The sequence below is a fragment of the Octopus bimaculoides genome, chromosome 30 (assembly GCF_046866305.1).
Source record: "Octopus bimaculoides isolate indiv1 chromosome 30, ASM4686630v1, whole genome shotgun sequence".
Classification (NCBI taxonomy): domain Eukaryota; kingdom Metazoa; phylum Mollusca; class Cephalopoda; order Octopoda; family Octopodidae; genus Octopus; species Octopus bimaculoides.
The window spans coordinates 14,630,579-14,649,239 of NC_142957.1; the positions used below are offsets into that span (position 1 = coordinate 14,630,579).

Sequence of the window (18,661 nt, forward strand, 5' to 3'; positions counted from 1 at the left end):
CTGCTAGAAATAGCAACCCAAATGCTTTTAAATCAGATTGCCAATGCTGGATGTTCAAGAACCAAATGAAGGGCAGATTTTCAATCCCAGGATCATCCTGATTCCAAGACGGTATAATATGTCTCTGTAGAGCAAATGCAGACTGAGATACAGGGGTCCCAGACAGACAGCTTTTTTTTATTATTACAGATGTATATATATATATATATATATATATATATATATGAGTGTGTGTGTGTGTATTGTCGGTGGTTAATTAATGCAAATTAATTTGTTGTTGTTTCAGTAAATCCCGGTCCAAGTGTGTGTCCCCGTTGTGTATGAAGTTACAAGATCTGTTTGATACCATCAAAGACCATGCTGACTCCCGTGGACGAATGCTGTCGGCTCCTTTCCTCAAGTTACCACTGAAAACTGTGAGTAGTAGTAGTAGTAGTAGTAGTAGTAGTAGTGATGATGAAATAAGTACCAATTGAGTATCTATCTATCTATCTATCTATCTATCTATCTATATATATATATATATATATATATATATATATATATATATATATATATGTATATATACTTTAAAGCTGCAAAGACATTACAAAAACTGTTACTCAGAGTTTTACGTTCCCATTCATTGGAAAAACTGTCTGACGAATGGGAATGTGAAACTCTGAGTAACAGCTTTTGTGATGTCTTTGTGGCTTTATTAAGAAAGCATATTACCCTACCTCTGGTATTCGAGTACTATTTTTCCCCACCTTGTTTTACATATATGTGCTGACTTTGGTATATATATATATATATATATATAAAATTTATTAATGAGGGTAGAAATTGATATTAATCAATTAAAACCAGTGGTCTAGCATATTAAAAAGATCCGAAGATTAAAATTATATTACATACAAAAATAAGAGGAATGACCAGCAAATGTGGACTCCTATATGCTAGAAATAGATGCCGAATCATCTAACCACGAAAAAAATATGTTCTCAGTAAAAAAAAACATATTTTTTTCGTGGTTAGATGATTCGGCATCTATTTCTAGCATATAGGAGTCCACATTTGCTGGTCATTCCTCTTATTTTTGTATATATATATATATATATATATATATATATATATATATATGTATTTATTTATAAATATCTCTCTGTCCGTCTATCTATCTATCTATATACGTGTGTATATATAATTATGTTGTCCCCCCCCCTTTTTCAGGAATATCCCGACTACTATGAGGTTATCAAGAGGCCAATAGACATGCAACGAATCCAGCAACGGGTTGCATCGAATCAGTATGAGTCCGTCGACGACATGGTTGCAGATTTTGTGCAGATGTTTGACAATGCCTGCAAATATAACGAACCAGACTCGTTAATCTATAAGGTGAGTGTAGGCATGGATTTATTATTGTCTTCGTTGCTGTCGCTGATTTATTTTTGCTGGAGCACCCATAATCTTCTTCAAGAAATTAAAAATAAAAAAAATAGTGCGAAGGTGTGGCTGTGTGGTAAGAAGCTTGCTTCCTAACCATGTGGTTCCAGGTTCAGTCCCACAGCGCAGCACCTCGGGTAAATGTCTTCTACTATAGCTGCAGGCCAACCAGAGCCTTGTGAATGGATTCGGTTGACGGAAACTGGGAGAAGCATGTCATATGTAATGTGTGTGTCTGTGTCTTTCCCCTACCACCGGTGTTAGTGTGTTTACATCCTTGTAACTTAGTAGTGCAGCAAAAGACACCGGGCGTTGTGAGTGTTTATTGAGCGAAAATACCTAAAGCTCCACGAGGCTCCGGCAGGGGATGGTGGCGAACCCTGCTGTACTCTTTCACCACAACTTTTTCTCACTCTTACTACCTGTTCTTGCTGTGCCTGTAATTCAAAGGGTCAGCCTTGTCACATTCTGTCACGCTGAATATCCCCCGAGAACTACGTTAAGGGTACACGTGTCTGTGGAGTGGTCAGCCACTTGCACGTTAATTTCACGAGCAGGCTGTTCCGTTGATCGGATCAACTGGAACCCTCGATGTTGTAAGCGACGGAGTGCCAACAACCAACAACAACAATTTCTGCTGTACCAACCTGAGACACACGCACGCATGCACTTGCAATATCGTTTTATGTTCAATTTTTTTTTATATTTGAAGAATTGTTTGTTTCATATTTGCTTATTCTTTATTCTGTTTTTTCTTTTTTTTTTCTCTGATGCTCCCAGGATGCATTGACATTGCAAAGGGTTTGCTTGGAAAAGAAACTGGAACTCAGTCTGGACGGCGTCAACGAGGTGCCAGACATCCAGGCCATTGTACAAGAACTGATGACAAACCTCTTCATCTCTGTCTACAACTACCAGGTCAGTCGCGTTCCGCTTCCGCTGTTTCCCTTCCTTCACCACCCCCTACTTCACTCTTTAATTCACTCAACTCCATCTGGCATCAATCATGGTTCCCCTAGATGTAAACCACAATGACATCATCGTGAACATCCAGTCGCACTGCTTGCGTGACTCCCCGTGACTCTCTGTTGCCATCCAGTTCTACTGTTCATCATTCACCACATTTGGCATTTCAGAAGACTCGCGGTTTATCTTGTCACAAATCTGCTTGATTATAGGGCTCGGCTTGCATCTCCTTCTAACCCTTCCTTGTATAGGCTCTCACAGAAGAATACCACTAACCCTTTCTTCTTTAGCTCTACGACAACACTCTGCAAAATTTGACTTCATCGCCCTTTGACGGTGTCTGATACCAGATGATGGTTTGAATGTCTCTTGGGAAGATTTCCATACAATCACTCATTGATCACAGAGATCGCGGTTTCAATTCCTAGGCCGGGTAGTCTGTTGTGCCCTAGGTCAAACCACTTCATGTTGCTCTGTGATCACAGAGTGATTGTATGGAAATCTTCCCAAGAGACATTCAAAGTCACTCTGAGATTGCACAACCACAGATAACTCCCAAATGTTTCATCCAATAATGGTAACTCTGTTAATCACATGTCCTAATGGATCTAATGGTAGAGTACTTAGCCAGTATCTGAGGGTGTACAGGTTCAACTCCCGCAGCCACCTGCAGGCAACTTTTTTTTCTGTCTTATAAGAGTAAAACACCCAGTCCGCTGTCATTTCCTCAATGAGGCCCAGCATCTGAAGATTCTTTCTCACCACTTTGTTCCACATCTTCCTGGGTCTACCCCTTCCACAGGTACCCATCCCACAGGTACCTTCCAGCTATACTAAGTTTGAAATTTACTTCTTTGTCTCTATAATACATGTCCTAATGTTATTCCATGATGGCCCCTACATGGTGTATAGTGTGTTTGTGACTGCCCTCCAAGGTAACCAAATTGGCTGGCCCCTTCTTTAAATGCAATACACTTGTATCTGAAGTGGATGTTGTGTGTGGGCTACACCACTTCATTTTTTTTATTTTCTTAAGTTTATTTTGTGTCTTTGTTTCAGGACGAAGAAGGTCGTTGCTATAGCGATTCTTTTGCCGAACTTCCAGAACGAGATCCTGACGAGGAGCTAGAGAGTGGAGAGCCGAAAGAGTAAGTGGTTTTATGGAAGATAATCCTGGTATTGGTGTATGGGTTTTGTTTGTAGGGGAGAGAGAGAGAGGGATGGAGCAGTACTTGTGGAATTAGCAGAAAAGTTATGGTGGTCAGTGCAAGAGAGGCAGTGACCATCAGCCTTAATAGTGATAGGCATTAGTAGGATTTTCATCGTGGTCAGAGCAAAAGAGATCGTGGCTGTGACCATAGCAGGACCTTTCTTGATGGTCAAAGCAGGAAAGATACTGATTATGGCATTAGTAAGACCTTCATAGTGGTCAGTGTGAGAGCGGTAGTGTGTATGGCATTAGTAGGACCTTCATGGTCAGAGCAAGAGAGATCATGACTGTGGCCTTAGCAAGGACCTCTTTTGATGGCCAAACCATGTGGTCAGGGGGTTGAGTCCCATTGTGTGGTACCTTGGGCAGATGTCTTCTACCATAGCTTCAGGCTGACCAAAGCCTTGCTAGTGGGTTTTGGTAAGTGTAAACCGAAAGAAGCGTCGTGTGTGGTCTTGACATCATGTGATAGTTGTAAACGAGTATCACTGTTATACAGGCAGTGTCGTTCATTTCTAATCTCTTGTGAGAACATGTTTGGTCGTGGGGGAAATATTACCTTGCTTGAAAACAGATGAAGGCTGGTGACGGGGAGGAGCGTTTGACCATTGAAATCTCTGCCTCAAATGAAGTCTATCCAACCTGTACAAATATGGGAAAGTGGTCGTTAAATGACAATGACGTTAACGATGATGACAATGATGATGCTGATGATGATGATGGTCCTCTTTTCGTTTGCCAGCCCTTTCCCGTATTAAAAGTAATGACATTTTTATTCCACTATTTCAAGGGTTCAGAGTTGGTGGACATAATAATGTTCTCTGGTAATTTAAACAACACCTTTATTTGTTTTGTTTTTTTTTTGTATCTCAGATGATCTCTTGTAAGAAGCAGAATTTACATTTTTCTACATACACACACGCATCACAGCTTCCATACAGTTTCCATCTATCAAGTTTCACTCCCATGGTATTGGTTGCTCTGGGACACTTGTCCAATGTGCTCCACGGTGGAACTGAACTTACGACCACCTGATTACAAAGCAAACTTGTTAACCATACTGCCATGCCATGTAATGTATTTGAATCGAAACAACATCCAAGTTTAAACATATTGTAGCATTTAGCATACACCGTTTCCATTGCTAACATTTGGACACCACTTGTGCACTGTATTCTATGCTGTTCACTGAAATGAACGCAATGTTTACTTAATATTTATATCCATTCTGTTCACAGGAAACCATTAACATTCGACCAGATAAAAAGAAACTTGAATAAGGTGAGTTTTTTTATTATTGTTTCTTGCAATACTCTTTTATATCCCAACCTGTCAAACAAGAATTGGGTGCTGAATGAACAAAAGCACCAATAAAGAATTATCCGAAATTTTGACTACTTCCTTTTTCTGAATAGCTATATTTATATATATATATATATATATATATATATATATATATATATATATATATATATATATATATATATATATATACATACATATATATATATATATATATATATATATATATATATATATATATATATATATATATTTATATATTTATTTATATATATATATATGCATACACACACACATATATATATATATAATATAAACATATCTGTGCTTTCTTTTTTAACAGGGTCGTTATGTGAGAGTTGACCGCTTCCAAGAAGATATGTTCAAGGTCTTTGATCGTGCCAGGCAGTTGAGCAGAACTGATTCTCAGGTCAGTACTCTCTTTCTCTCTCTCTCTCTCTTTCTCTCTCTTTCTCTCTCTCTCTCACACACATATCACTTACCTTTCAGTCGGTATCTCTTTCTCACTCTTCAACCTAATCACTCTCTCTTTCACCTCTCTCTTCCACTCTCTCCTCTTTCACCTCTCTCTCTCTCTTCTGCTCTTTCTGTCATAGTCCGTTTTTTCTTCCATTTTTCTCTCTTCCTGTCTCTCAGTCTCTCTCTTTGTCTTCCTCTCTCTCTCTTTCTTTCCCCCCGTCTCACCTTCCTCGGTTTCTCTCCTTTCACCACAGCTCTACGAAGATGCAATCGAGATGCAATTGTTCTTCATTAAAATCCGTGACGAGCTGTGCAAGAACGGTGAGATTCTGCTGACGCCGGCACTCAGCTACACAGAGAAACACCTACAGGCAGCACTGGAAGCAGAGAAGAAGGAGAAGCTACCAAAGGAACAACAAGACGAGGAGAAGAAACGCAACTTAGAGTCTGATGAGAAAATAGCGTCAGCATCGGTAAGTTGTTGAGGGGTAGAGCTGAGCGGGAGGGGGGGCAGGTGGTCGAGGGATAGGGTTTGGGTGTGGGAAGATGGATGTCTGTTTGTATGGTCTGTCGGTGTTTAGTGCCATCACTAACACCTGTCTAATTATCTAATTACAAAATTTGTAAAAGAATCTGTGTCCTCTCTCTATCGACCATCTGGCCCTGGGTGACGAATTCTTGATGCACAATACAACAACACCAGGGATGACACTTGTGGCAAGTCTTCCAGATCGCTCATCGTCTTCCAGGGACATGAAACTCGGCTTGCGAAGACCTGTTGGAGCAAGCGAAAGCGAAATTGTGATGGCACCTGTGCCCAGCGTCGCCTTCCTGGCACGTGTAAGACATTCGAGCGAGATCGTTGCCAGTGCCGCTGGACTGGCTCCTGTGCAGGTAGCACGTAAAAAACACCATATTGAGCGTGGTCGTTGCCAGTACCGCCTGACTGGCCTTCATGACGGTGGCACGTAAAAAGCACCCACTACACTCTCGGAGTGGTTGGCGTTAGGAAGGGCATCCAGCTGTAGAAACTCTGCCAGATCAGATTGGAGCCTGGTGTAGCCATCTGGTTTCACCAGTCCTCAGTCAAATCGTCCAACCCATGCTAGCATGGAAAGCGGACGTTAAATGATGATGATGATGAAGAAGAAGAAGCACCTGTGCCACTCAAAACATTCTACACAACCCATTGCCTTGCTGCTGTAAGCTTGCCAAAGTATGCTCAATGTCTCTGTAGCAGACTTCTCAAGTCGAACACAAAATTTCACGCTGGCCCCTTGTTCCAGGTTCTGATTTCCTTTCTTACAACATCCAGAATGATTTGCTGCTGTTTTTATGTTATAATTTAGGGGCCTTTCTCATGTCTTTGTAGGAGAGAATGGAAGCCAGCATCAAATATCGGGACCAAATCTATAGCATTGGAGATTTTGTCTACATAGAACCCAGGTAAGTTAGTTACCCTAACCCACTGCCCTGCACTCTCGCTCTCTCTCTCTTTCTCTGTCTCTCTTTCTCTCCCCTGTCTCTCTTTCCCCCACTCTTTGCTCCCCTCTCAACCTCACCCTATCCTTTTCTCTCCCTCCTTCTCCAAGTCTCTCTTTCTACCCCTCTCACCCTTCTTCTCTCTCCCCTCCTGTTTTTCTTTCCTTTCTGAACCTCCCCCCACTCTTAACTCCTCTTCTTTCTCGTCCCTTCCTTCCACTCTCCCCTCTACCCTTTCTCTTTTTTCTCCTCCCCCTCTTTTGTCTCCCTCTCTCTCTCTCACCCATATCTGTCTTCCCTCCCCTCTTCTTTCTGACCCTCTCTCTCTCTCCCCACTCTTTCAATTCCTCTTCTCTCCCACCCTCCAACTCTTTCTCCTCTCCCCCTTCTTTTTCTGTCTTTCCCTCTTCCCCCCTCTCTTTTCTCCCTCCCTCCCTTCCTCCCACATCTTTCTCCCCTCCCCTCTCCTTCCTCTAATCTCATGCATCGGCAATCCAACATGTCTCATCGTGTCTTTTACAGAGAGAATGGTCTTGAGCCACACATTATGTGCATTGAGAAGCTGTTCCACGACAATGCTGGTCTGCCAGCCCTTCACGGCAACTGGTTTTATCGACCAAATGAAACATTCCATCTGGCCACAAGGAAGTTTCTAGAAAAGGTATCTCTTGTTGTTCTTATTCATGTGTGCGTGTGTGTGTGTGTGCATATATGTATGCATATTTGTATGTGTATGTATAGGCACACACACACACACACAAGGGGGTGCTGAAAAGCTCCCGGCTTTGGATAAAAGGGATTTACATGAGGATCATTTAGTTATGATTTTATCCAACATATTCCCCTCTCAGCTCACTCATTGATGATGATTTTTTTTCATATGTTTTGTCTGTCTTCTCGTTATATTTCAGGAAGTATTCAAGAGTGAGTTCTCCACCACCATTTCACTGTCTCAGTTGTTAGGACCAAAATGCTATGTCATGTTTGTGAAAGACTATTTCAAGATGAAACCACAGGTGAGGTGCCATTCTTTCCGCCCTTTCAAATCCCATCCATCCGACCCTTTATTCCTTGGTGACCTTGTGCTAGTTATTTGCTAGATGAAACCACAGATGAGGTGCCATTCTGTCCTTCCTTTCAAACCCCATCCATCTGACCCTTTATTCCTTGGTGACCTTGTGCTAGTTATTTGCTAGATGAAACCACAGATGAGGTGCTATTCTGTCCTTCCTTTCAAACCCCATCCATCTGACCCTTTATTCCTTGGTGACCTTGTGCTAGTTATTTGCTAGATGAAACCACAGATGAGGTGCTATTCTGTCCTTCCTTTCAAACCCCATCCATCTGACCCTTTATTCCTTGGTGACCTTGTGCTAGTTATTTGCTAGATGAAACCACAGATGAGGTGCCTATCTGTCCTCCCTTTCAAACCCCATCCATCTGACCCTTTATTCCTTGGTGACTTTGCGTTAGTTATTTGCAAGAAGGATATCTCCAGGGAAAATAGCTATCTGAAATTTCTCTTGCCATTGCACAGCGTTAGCAACCGTGTGTGTATTATTATTTGTTATATCTGTGTGTATGTGTGAATGGTTAAGAAGTCCTTTGATAATACAATGATGATGATAATGATGAGTGGAGGTAGAGACTGGAGGAGTAAAAAAAAACCTATGATAAAGGGAGAGGAGCAGGTGTCTTGCAGAAGAGGGTGAATAGATGCCTTGCACTCCTGAGAAAGAGAGAGATGTGCTCAAGGTGAATATGAGAAACAGAATAGGATAGAAGAGCTGCAAAAGTGGATGCATAGAAAAGTGCACTGAAAGAAAATAGTGTGATTAATGATTAGAGATAGATGAGTTGGATGTAGAGGATGTCAGTTCATTGGAGGGGAAGTGAAAGAAGGAAATAAGGTAATATAGAAGATTGATGGCAGAGTAAATGTCAGAGGATGAGATGTGGGTGAAGACTCAACAGAACCCCAGTTCTGCTGAGGTGGTTGGGTCTTCTCAAACACAGCATATATGACATTCATCTCAGTCCCCAATCATCTACCCCAAGAGGCTCAACATCTTCAGGTCAGTCTTTACCACTTCATCCTCTCATCATCATTATTGAAAATGACAGAGATACATTGCCTTTATTTTGTGACACAAAACATAAATACACAACAGCATTTATTATAAGGATGACTTTTTTCCTTTTCCTTTTTTTTTCGTTCCCTTTTTGTTTTTGTTTTTCTTAAGCTTTTTTCCCGCTGATTTAATTTAAATGCGTAAACTTGATTCTTTTCTGCTCTTTGTCTCTGACTAACCACCACCCGTTCTGTCTTTGTTTTCAGGGATTTGCTGATAAAGATGTCTACGTTTGTGAATCACGCTATAATGCCCGACACAAGGCATTTAAAAAGATCAAGGTAAGGTTCCAAAATTAACAAAGCCCCTTTTCTCTCTCTCTCGGTGGGTTCTGGAACTGAAGTATGCTACGGAAATGGTTGGGGGCATTCAAGGTTTGTAATATCACCGGAATTTTGAAGCAACCACAACCAGTTAAATGTAACTTATCGTCATTGGTTAATGCCCGTTTTCCATGCTGGCATGGGTTGGACAGTTTGACAGGAGCTCTCCGGTTTGTTGAGGCACAGTTTCTACACTTGATGTGCTTCCGAATGCCAACCACTTTATAGAGATTCTCAGTATAGAAAACAGTAGTGCTCAACTGATTCAAACTTAGACCCTGATGTGGTGGGTGGCATCAACCCTGTTCGGACGGTGCATTTTATGAGCCACCTGCACGGGGAGCCAATCAGGCGGCACTGGCAGCAACCCACGCATGAATGGTACTTATACACACACACACACACACACACACACACACGCACATAAATATATGTATGCTCTTTATTTGTGTGTTAGCAAGGCAACCAATGGTTTTATGTGAAGGCATCTTCACAATTGTTGAAATGTACCACATTGAAGTATTGGTATTCATCTCCATTTTGGACTAGAATACCAGAATATACGTATGTATGTGTGTGTGTGTATTTATTTTCCTGTTTTTTGTTTTTTTTCTCTTCAGGTGTGGCAGGTGCCAGCCAGTGAGTCAGTAAAGCTGAATGCACGAGAGCAGGTTGTCTCTCCTGTGAGGGTGGCGTCCGTGTTTGCTGACAAATCCAAAGAGACTGAGAAGGATGACTTAGATGACGGCGGCACATTCAACGTCTTGGACAAGAACAGAGAGGTGAGTAGGAGGAGGAGGAGGAGGAGAGAGAGTGGGGTGTACAATGGGGTAGATATTTGGGTGGACGGTATGGTTTGGTCATTCTGGTATCAGTGTAGCAGAGTTCTGGAAATTTTGTGCTCGGATTGTTGGGGTTTTTTTTAATTTTTAACCCCCAGGTCAGTGGGGGGGTGGGGATGTAAGTGGTACAGAGGGGATAGAAGAAGGGGAGGAGGAGGAGGAAGAAGAGAAGGTGGAGTGGGTGGGTCGTGCAGAAGACAAATAGGAGGAGTCATGTGAAAGAGAAAGAAAGAGGAGGTGGAGCAGGCGGCAGCGAAGGGGGGAGGAGCATGTTGAGGAAAGGGGAAGGGGTGGAGGTAGAGCATGCAGGAGAAGCAGGAATGAGGTACAGTAGGTGGAGGAAATGGAAGAGGAGGAGGAGGAGAAGGAAGTGTACTAGCAGAGGGAGGAAGAATATTTAGAGGAGGAGGAGAAGACAGAGATGGAGTGGTGGGAGAAGTAACTCACCTTATTAGAGTGTGAGGGGAGATATTTAGACGAGACGGGGGGGGGCTACACCCACACATACAAATGCACTGACGTATGTGTCTCATTTCATTGTAGAACGTTGAACTGGAGATGTACGGCCCGGAATATGCTGGAAGTGTCTACTATGAGCAGTACAACACACCGAGTGGATGTTATAAGCTAGGTAAGTCACTGTTTCTGTCACACGGTTGGATGGTGGTGATGGTATGAGCGGGGAGACAAAAACTGGAATCTCATAAACTTTGTTACATGCTCTATCCACAATATTTTTCAGCCTCAGAATTAACTTAACCCTTTCGTTACCGTATTTCTGTTGAGATGCTCTGTGTTTTTTTCAATTAATTTTAGATATAACAAAGAATTTAGTAAAATAACTTAGTTATCATTAAGATAGTGTTAGGAACATAAATTGTGACTAAGGTTTGGTGGAAGATTTTAATTCAGAACTTTTGAAAACAAGACATTTGTACTACAAAACCAGAGGTGGTTTCAACCAGGTTGGTATCAAAAGGGTTAAGAATTGTTTCTCTATTATATATTTTAACCCTTTCGTTACAATATTTCTGTTGAGATGTTCTGTGTTTCTTTCAATTAATTTTAAATATAAAAAAGAATTTAATGAAATAACTTAGTTATCATTAAGCTAGTGTTAGGAACATGAATTGTGACGAACGTTTGGTGGAAGATTTTAATTCAAAATTTATGGAAACAAGACATTTATTCTACAGAGTCAAAAGCAGTTTCAGCTGGGTTGATAACGAAAGGGTTAAACGGTATCCATTCCTGTGGAATACTCAACCATTTTTTCATGTAAATCAATGATTTTGGAAGCAGTTCTGTTGATTAAACAACTTAAGATTGATCACTCTTCTTCAAAACCATTGTAAAGTCGTTTCCTTTATATATTAACATCAGCTTTATTTTTGTTGCTTTTTGTTTCTTGGTGGTGTCTTTCTTGTTTATATGGAGTTACTCCGTCTCTCACTCTCTCTTTCTCTCCTTCCTATCCAGGTGATTGTGTCCACATAAAATCTACTGAAGAGAAACCATTTATTGCCCGCATCGACAAAATATGGGTGACGGCAGGGTCAGTGTCCCTTTTCTTGTTTGGCCGTTACATAATTGTTTATTTGTTCTTAAATAATTCCCCTAACCCACAAAAGTCGCTCTCGCCCCATATAACTTTCTGCATATGCTATTGTACATGTTATACCACACACAGTCCTCTACAGGGTGTTCACAAGGTCTGGGTACACGGAGGAAATAAAATCATAACATAAACAATTAAATATAAGCCATTCCTGACAAAGAAGACATAAAAAAAAAAATCATCAAATTTAGCCCAAATCCCCTATATATATTTACTCTTTTACTTGTTTCAGTCATTTTGACTGGCCATGCTGGAGCACCACCTTTAGTCGAGGAAATCGACCCCAGGACTTATCCTTTGGAAGCCTAGTACTTATTCTATCAGTCTCTTTTGCCGGGCCACTAAGTTACAGGGACGTAAACACACCAGCATCGGTTGTCAAGCGATGCTGGGGCGGACAAACACAGACACGCAAACATATACACACACATACATGTACATACATATATACGACAGGCTTCTTTCAGTTTCCGTCTACCAAATCCACTCACAAGGTTTTGGTCGGCCCGAGGCTATAGTAGAAGACACTCGCCCAAGGTGCCACGCCATGGGTCTGAACCTGGAACCATGTGGTTGGTAAGCAAGCTACTTACCACACAGCCACTCACGAGCTTCTTTTAGGCTTTACAGTGTTCAACGAACGTTGAGCAGCAGTCATGATGTTGGCATTTTAATACCTTGCATTGTGATCATCACGATACAGGTAACTCGTTAACAATATTCAAATGACTTCTCGTTATCTGTGTAAACCAACTTTTTCTCAACTATAACTCAAATCGGATCTATTTTAAAACGGGGGCCACATTTTTCATTAATGTTTTACGTAGTGTTTTTGGTACGGAAAGACTTTCAAACTTCATATACTTATCTATTTTGTGTTATAGAACAGAAAAATATTTTTGTATTCGAATTTATTTCATGTAAAAAATTGTCTTATTTCGATAATTTCAACCAATCACTGACAAGTATTCAGTTGTTTACATTTACTCCTTTGGCTGATTAAGCGGTGTAAAGCGTATTTAATCTCCATACCTTCGTTTTGCTTTTTTCTTTTTAAATTTGCTGTTTTACCCTAACCCTAACCCTAACCCTATCACCGATAGAATTGTTTCAGAATCGTTTGTTTATGTAGTCGGCACTTAATGTATATCGGCTGAATGGACGTCAGTGATTGGTTGAAATTACAGAAATACGACAACTTTAACATGGAATAAGTTATGGATTTCTTTTTTTTTAAAGAAGACTAAGAGAAAAAGATGTTTTATATGACACATTCTACCAGTGTTCCAAGTTTCAAAGTGTTTCGTTAATGAAAAATGTGGCCCCCGTTTTAAAAAAGATCCCTTAAATCTTCATGCTCTCCAACGCTGTTGACTCTTCACCAACACACCAAGCTATTCCTGAAAAAAAACCGGAGACATAAAAAATTGTCATATTTACCCTGTCCACCCTGTATATACACCTTCCTACACCAACACACCTATACTGTTCTTTTTTTTTATGTTTGTCTAAAACCCCCTGTATTTTCTTCTTCTTTTCTCTTCAACAGGGGAAACATTTTCTTCTACGGTCCTCTATTTGTTCGGCCCTCTGATGTAGAACATTCCCCGACTCGTATGTTCTATTGTCGTGAAGTCTTTTACAGTTGCAAGGAGACCTCGTTCCCGGCAATGACAGTCATAGGAAGATGTGCAGTCCTTCACATCAAGGACTATTGCTCATGTAATAATAACCTTCACACTATACAACCTAAAAACCTCCCTCTCTCTTTTATTTATCCTTTTTATTATTCTTCTTCATCATCATCATCATCATCATCATCATTGTCACAGTCATCATCATTTTATGTCTGCTCTTCCATGGTGGCACAAGTTGGATTGGTTTCCCAAAGCAGTGGTTGATGGTTGAGTTCCTTGCTCTTCCTATAGCCAAACCCTTTTAGTTGCCTTCTTACACACAGACTCTGTGTACCTGTTATAATACCAGGCTGCACAGTAAATAGATATACCTACATGCAACTGATGGCAACAATGATGATGATGATCGTCACCATCATCATCATCATCATCATCATCATCATCATCATCATCATCGTTTAACGTCCGCTTTCCATGCTAGCATGGGTTGGACGGTTTGACTGGAGACTGGCAAGGCAGGGGTGGCCGCACCAGGCTCCAATCTGATCTGGCAGTGTTTCTACAGCTGGACGCCCTTCCTAACGCCAACCACTCCGAGAGTGTAGTGGGTGCCTTTTATGTGTCACCAGCACGGGAGCCAGTCAGGCGGCACTGGCATCGACCACGTTCAGATGGTGCTTTTTATGCGCCACCGGCACAAGAGCCAGTTGGGGGCTGGGGGAGGCTGGCAACGACCACGTTTGAATGGTGCTTTTTTATGTGCCACCGGCACACAGAGAGCCAGTCAGGCAGCTCTGGCAGCGACCCACGCATGAATGAATGAATGGTGCTTGATGATAGATAATCCATATAAGAAGACAAAGAAAGTGCTTATCACATCTTTAATCCTTTAGCATTCAGATTACTCTGTCAGACGTAAAGCCTATTTATCCAAATTCTTTCGAATTAATCATGCGTTATCTTGGAGCTTCAAGGTTTTCATGATGTGATTGCTTATTTTTTGAATGACATTTTAAAGGTAGGTGTGAGAGGGTGGATCCGGCCAGTTTGAACATAAAACACACAAAATATTTGGCAACTTTCCGATTCTTCTGTCAAATGTAATTCTCATTTATTCATATCGTTTCGTATTAATCCTGCATTATCTCATAAGCTTTGAGGTTTCAATGATGTGATTGTTTATTTTGAGAATGACATTGCAGGGTAGGTGTGAGAGGCTGGATCTGGTCAGTTTGAACATAAAACAGGCAGAATATTTGGTCTGGTTATGGCTAGTTTAAATGCCAAAGATTTCAACCTTTAGCATTTCAGATTCCTCTGCCAAAAGTAATGCTTATTTATTCACATAATTTCAAATTAATCATGCATTATCTCATAGCTTTAAGGCAGAATCGTTAGCATGCCGGGCAAAATGCTTAGTGGCGTTTCAGCCGTCTTTACATTCTGAGTTCAAATTCTGCCACAGTCGACTTTGGCTTTCATCCTTTCAGGGATCGATAAAATAAATATCAGTTGAGTGTTGGGTTTGGTCAACTCGACTTACCCACTTCCCTAATCTTGTCCCAAAATTTGAAATCATTATCATCATCATCATCATCATCATCATCATCATCATTATTATTATTATTATTATTATTAGTGGTATCCACTGCCTGACGTCTTTCTCTCTCTGTTTCTCCTCTCCTACACAGACCGCATCACGGAGGTCCCCGAACAAAACGTGTACATATGTGAATCCAAATATCTGGAAACTGAGCGAAGCATCCGAAAGCTGGCCAAAGGTCTTAAGGTATACCTAAAAGTTAGATCGGTTTAAGTATTCTCCCCTTTTTTTTGCTTTCTCTATTTTTGTTTCGAATTTGCATTTCATTTTTATTTTGCTTATATATTTTTTTTTATTTTTCGTCCATTTCCTTTTTTTTCTTTTTTTCCATCTTTTCTAATAATTTCTCAAGAACATGTATTTTGCTGTCGTATCATTATTAATTGCTTTTAGTTCCCGTTTGCTGTTTTGGTCATTTTTAGTGTCTTCTTTTTTTTTTTTTGTATTACTGTTCTTATTTAGCGCAACCCCACCCCCCTCCTTCATCCAGGATCAGTTTTTCCTGGATTAGCAGACTTCTTATTGAATGGTGACTCCAAACAGTGTCCTTCCTGTCACGCACAGTCGTCATCGACATTGTTGTAACCTTGTTGCACCGTGTTCCCGTGATCTCTGCCAAATTCTCGTTGAAGTGCTAATGAACATCACATGTTAAAAAGGAAGATACAATCCTAAAATTAAACAACCAATCACATTGCAGCTTTGTAGTCAGGTGTCTCTATATTGCATAGTTAATGGTGTTCCTTTCCCAATAGCCGTTGTTTACTTTTGTTTTTAATCAGCAAAAAAAAAAAAATTTTTTACAATGAAACGAGGCTGTGATGAACCCAGCACTTTCTTTGGTAAACGAGAAAAGCCCGGACTCTTTGTAGTTGAGGAAAAACTATTGATATTTATTATTCCGACAGAGTTTATCCATACGCGGACAATGTCAGTGATTTGGATAATAAAACTCGTGAAAGTAATGAAGAAAGTAGTTTATTCAGGTGAACAAAATACAATAGTTGAGAGATTGGCCTATTATTGTTAGTCTCTTGAATGTTTGTCTTTTGTGATTCTCTCCATTCGTTTACCCACAATAAATAAATACGGTAATTGAAAGGTAGCTCTATTTCTGTTATTCTAATGAATTTTTTGTGGTCCTATCCAGACAATGTTTTGGAAAGACACCCTAGTAGGTTGCATATCCGATTTGGACCACCAAGAGTTGCAGTTAAGTTCTGATCTTTGTGGATCTAAAAATGTCTTTTGCGGCCCTCTATTAGATTTGTAGACCTTCTGGTATACACTGCATTGAAAGGTGTGCACAGACATACAGGCAGAATAGTTGGTGGAGGTTCGTTTTCCATGGGTTATCACTAACACATATATATATATGTTTTAATCTTTCACTTAGGCATTGTGAGACTAATAACATAGTGTAGAACTCAATATATGTTTCAGGGCAACATGTTAGAAGATGAAATGAAAAAGGATTAAATGATTATCTTATGAACTTCATTAGCTTACAGCTGTTTCTGCTATGGCGTTAGGAAGGGCATCCAGCTGCAGAAACTCTGCCAAATCAGATTGGAGCCTGGTGTAGCCATCTGGTTTGCCAGTCCTCAGTCAAATCGTCCAACCCATGCTAGCATGGAAAGCGGACGTTAAACGATGATGATGCAGTTTAGTTTACTAATTAACAGGGTTTTGATTTAATCAAGGGCCAGAAATTTTGTCTTCGCATATTTTTTTTTTAATTAATTAATTTATTTATTTGATTTTATTTTTTGTTTCTTCGTGAAAGGAAACAGTAAATTTCCAAATTCTAGAAGCTTCTCCCCCTCTTCATCTTTTGCAGAAATACTCACTGTCCCCTAAGGTGACAGATGACGAGTTATACTTCTTCAAGAAACACATCGTGCCACAGAAAGTAAGTAGCCGACACCCTCTTCTTTTTTTTTAATCTGCTCTTTTATCTCGCTTCTTCTCTTTACTAACGAACAGCGTAACAAGTTTAATTAATTAGTGTAAGTTACTATACACTCATGTGAAGGTATGCGTCTTAAGTTGCTCAGGTGTTGCAGCCATGCTCTTGTGATCATGGTTTCAATCCCTGGACCTAGTGGTGTGCTGGATTCTTAAGCAAGAACCTTCATTTCACTTTTCTCCAGCTCATTCAGCCATAAACGAGCAACCCTGTGACGAACTGGTCCTCCATTCAGAGCAACGTTGTGATCTCTGTCTCTCATATGCCATGGGGACCGGGTAACTGGTCCTATGAATCCTAGGGCTTGAGGACTTATATTGTCCGAGGATTTATTGATGATGATGATGATGATGATGATGATGATGATGATGTTTGGGTTATGACGGTACATGGCCTATTGGTTAGGGTGTTCCTCTTATGGGCTTGCGATCGTGCATTCAATTCCTGGACCAGATGATGCGTTGCATTCTTGAGCGAAACACTTCATTTCACATTGTCCCAATCTGCTTAGCGGTAGGTGAGCAACCCTGCTAGAGACTTGTGTCCCATCCAGGGAGAACATTGCGATCTCGGTTATTTCCATGCTGGAAGCCAGGTAACCAGCTCTATTAGTCTTAAGGGCTCAAGGCAATACTTACTATACACTTACAACATTAAAGTAACGATTTGGCAGGGCCAACAGAACAGTAGTGGTTCACAATTAGGCTTCCTCTGGGACCCAAAGGTTCTGAGAGAGGTCACTAAGGGTCTTGCCAGATATAGTGACAATTGTATGTTAATTATATGATAATTACATGCTAATATCTTTTTGAGTCATTTTCATGTTTAATTATATGTTCATAATTTGATTATATACAGATACAGGGCATGTTCCCTAAAGTAGAGAACCCTTGCATCTGTAGATAGTGAAGGGAGACCTAGTGGAGTAAAAAGGGCTAGTTAGCCTTTTTGTTGCTATATTTCTTTTGAAATACACTGGCTTTGTTTCAGTTGAGTTTGAAAATAATGAAGAATTTGTCTTAATTAATTTGGTGATTGGATCAAAAAATTAACATGAAATTTTAACGAAAGGTTTTAACTTAGACACCTTTAAACAGGTTGCATGTATCATAGAACCAGGAGGGGTTGTCTCAGTTGAGTTGGTATCAAAAGGGTTCAATGAAACATGGTGTAAAAATGTGGAAAAACTATATCCATATGATGAGGATATTTCTGTTGAAATACACTGCTTCTGTTTTTTTTTTGAAATTTGGAAAATATTAAAGAATTTAGTGAAATAAGTTTTGTCTTTATCAGGTTGATGTTCAGAACATAAGTTAACATGAACTTTTAATGAGGTTTTAGGTGTTTTTCGCTCAATAAACACTCACAACGCCCGGTCTGGGAATCGAAACCGCGAGTCCACTGCCCTAACCACTGGGCCATTGCGCCTCACGGATGCTACACAAGGATGCTATGAATGTCCTAAATGTGAAATGGCAGCAACGTATATGACAGATGAATGCCTTTATGGGAGACCTGCCAAAGGTTAGCAAGAAGATCAGGCTAAGATGGCTGTGACTATCTGGTCACTGCATGCGTCACCCTGTGCTGGAAGCATCCAATTTAGTCTTGAGGAACCCACTTCAACATGATGTAAGAAGAGGAAAATATCATCGCAGGACCTTGA

At 40.4% G+C, this 18,661-nt stretch overlaps 1 protein-coding gene across 50 annotated transcripts in view; it reads left to right on the plus strand.

The window, feature by feature from the left end:
• Nucleotides 1-18,661, plus strand: part of LOC106870580 (protein polybromo-1) — a 137,725-nt gene that overhangs the window by 82,406 nt on the left and 36,658 nt on the right. For 27 of the 50 annotated variants that reach the window (XM_089346432.1, XM_089346458.1, XM_089346471.1 and 24 more), the window contains 17 exons: nucleotides 287-416; nucleotides 1,213-1,380; nucleotides 2,209-2,346; nucleotides 3,454-3,542; nucleotides 4,843-4,885; nucleotides 5,250-5,336; nucleotides 5,641-5,859; nucleotides 6,759-6,832; nucleotides 7,391-7,529; nucleotides 7,780-7,884; nucleotides 9,207-9,281; nucleotides 9,944-10,105; nucleotides 10,709-10,796; nucleotides 11,645-11,720; nucleotides 13,333-13,505; nucleotides 15,112-15,209; nucleotides 16,864-16,935. In XM_089346432.1, the coding sequence (XP_089202558.1) occupies nucleotides 287-416; nucleotides 1,213-1,380; nucleotides 2,209-2,346; nucleotides 3,454-3,542; nucleotides 4,843-4,885; nucleotides 5,250-5,336; nucleotides 5,641-5,859; nucleotides 6,759-6,832; nucleotides 7,391-7,529; nucleotides 7,780-7,884; nucleotides 9,207-9,281; nucleotides 9,944-10,105; nucleotides 10,709-10,796; nucleotides 11,645-11,720; nucleotides 13,333-13,505; nucleotides 15,112-15,209; nucleotides 16,864-16,935 (1,936 nt within the window). Of the gene's footprint in view, nucleotides 1-286; nucleotides 417-1,212; nucleotides 1,381-2,208; nucleotides 2,347-3,453; nucleotides 3,543-4,842; nucleotides 4,886-5,249; nucleotides 5,337-5,640; nucleotides 5,860-6,758; nucleotides 6,833-7,390; nucleotides 7,530-7,779; nucleotides 7,885-9,206; nucleotides 9,282-9,943; nucleotides 10,106-10,708; nucleotides 10,797-11,644; nucleotides 11,721-13,332; nucleotides 13,506-15,111; nucleotides 15,222-16,863; nucleotides 16,936-18,661 lie in introns of all 50 variants that reach the window. The other 23 variants (XM_089346426.1, XM_089346460.1, XM_089346421.1 and 20 more) reach the window with 1 other exon arrangement.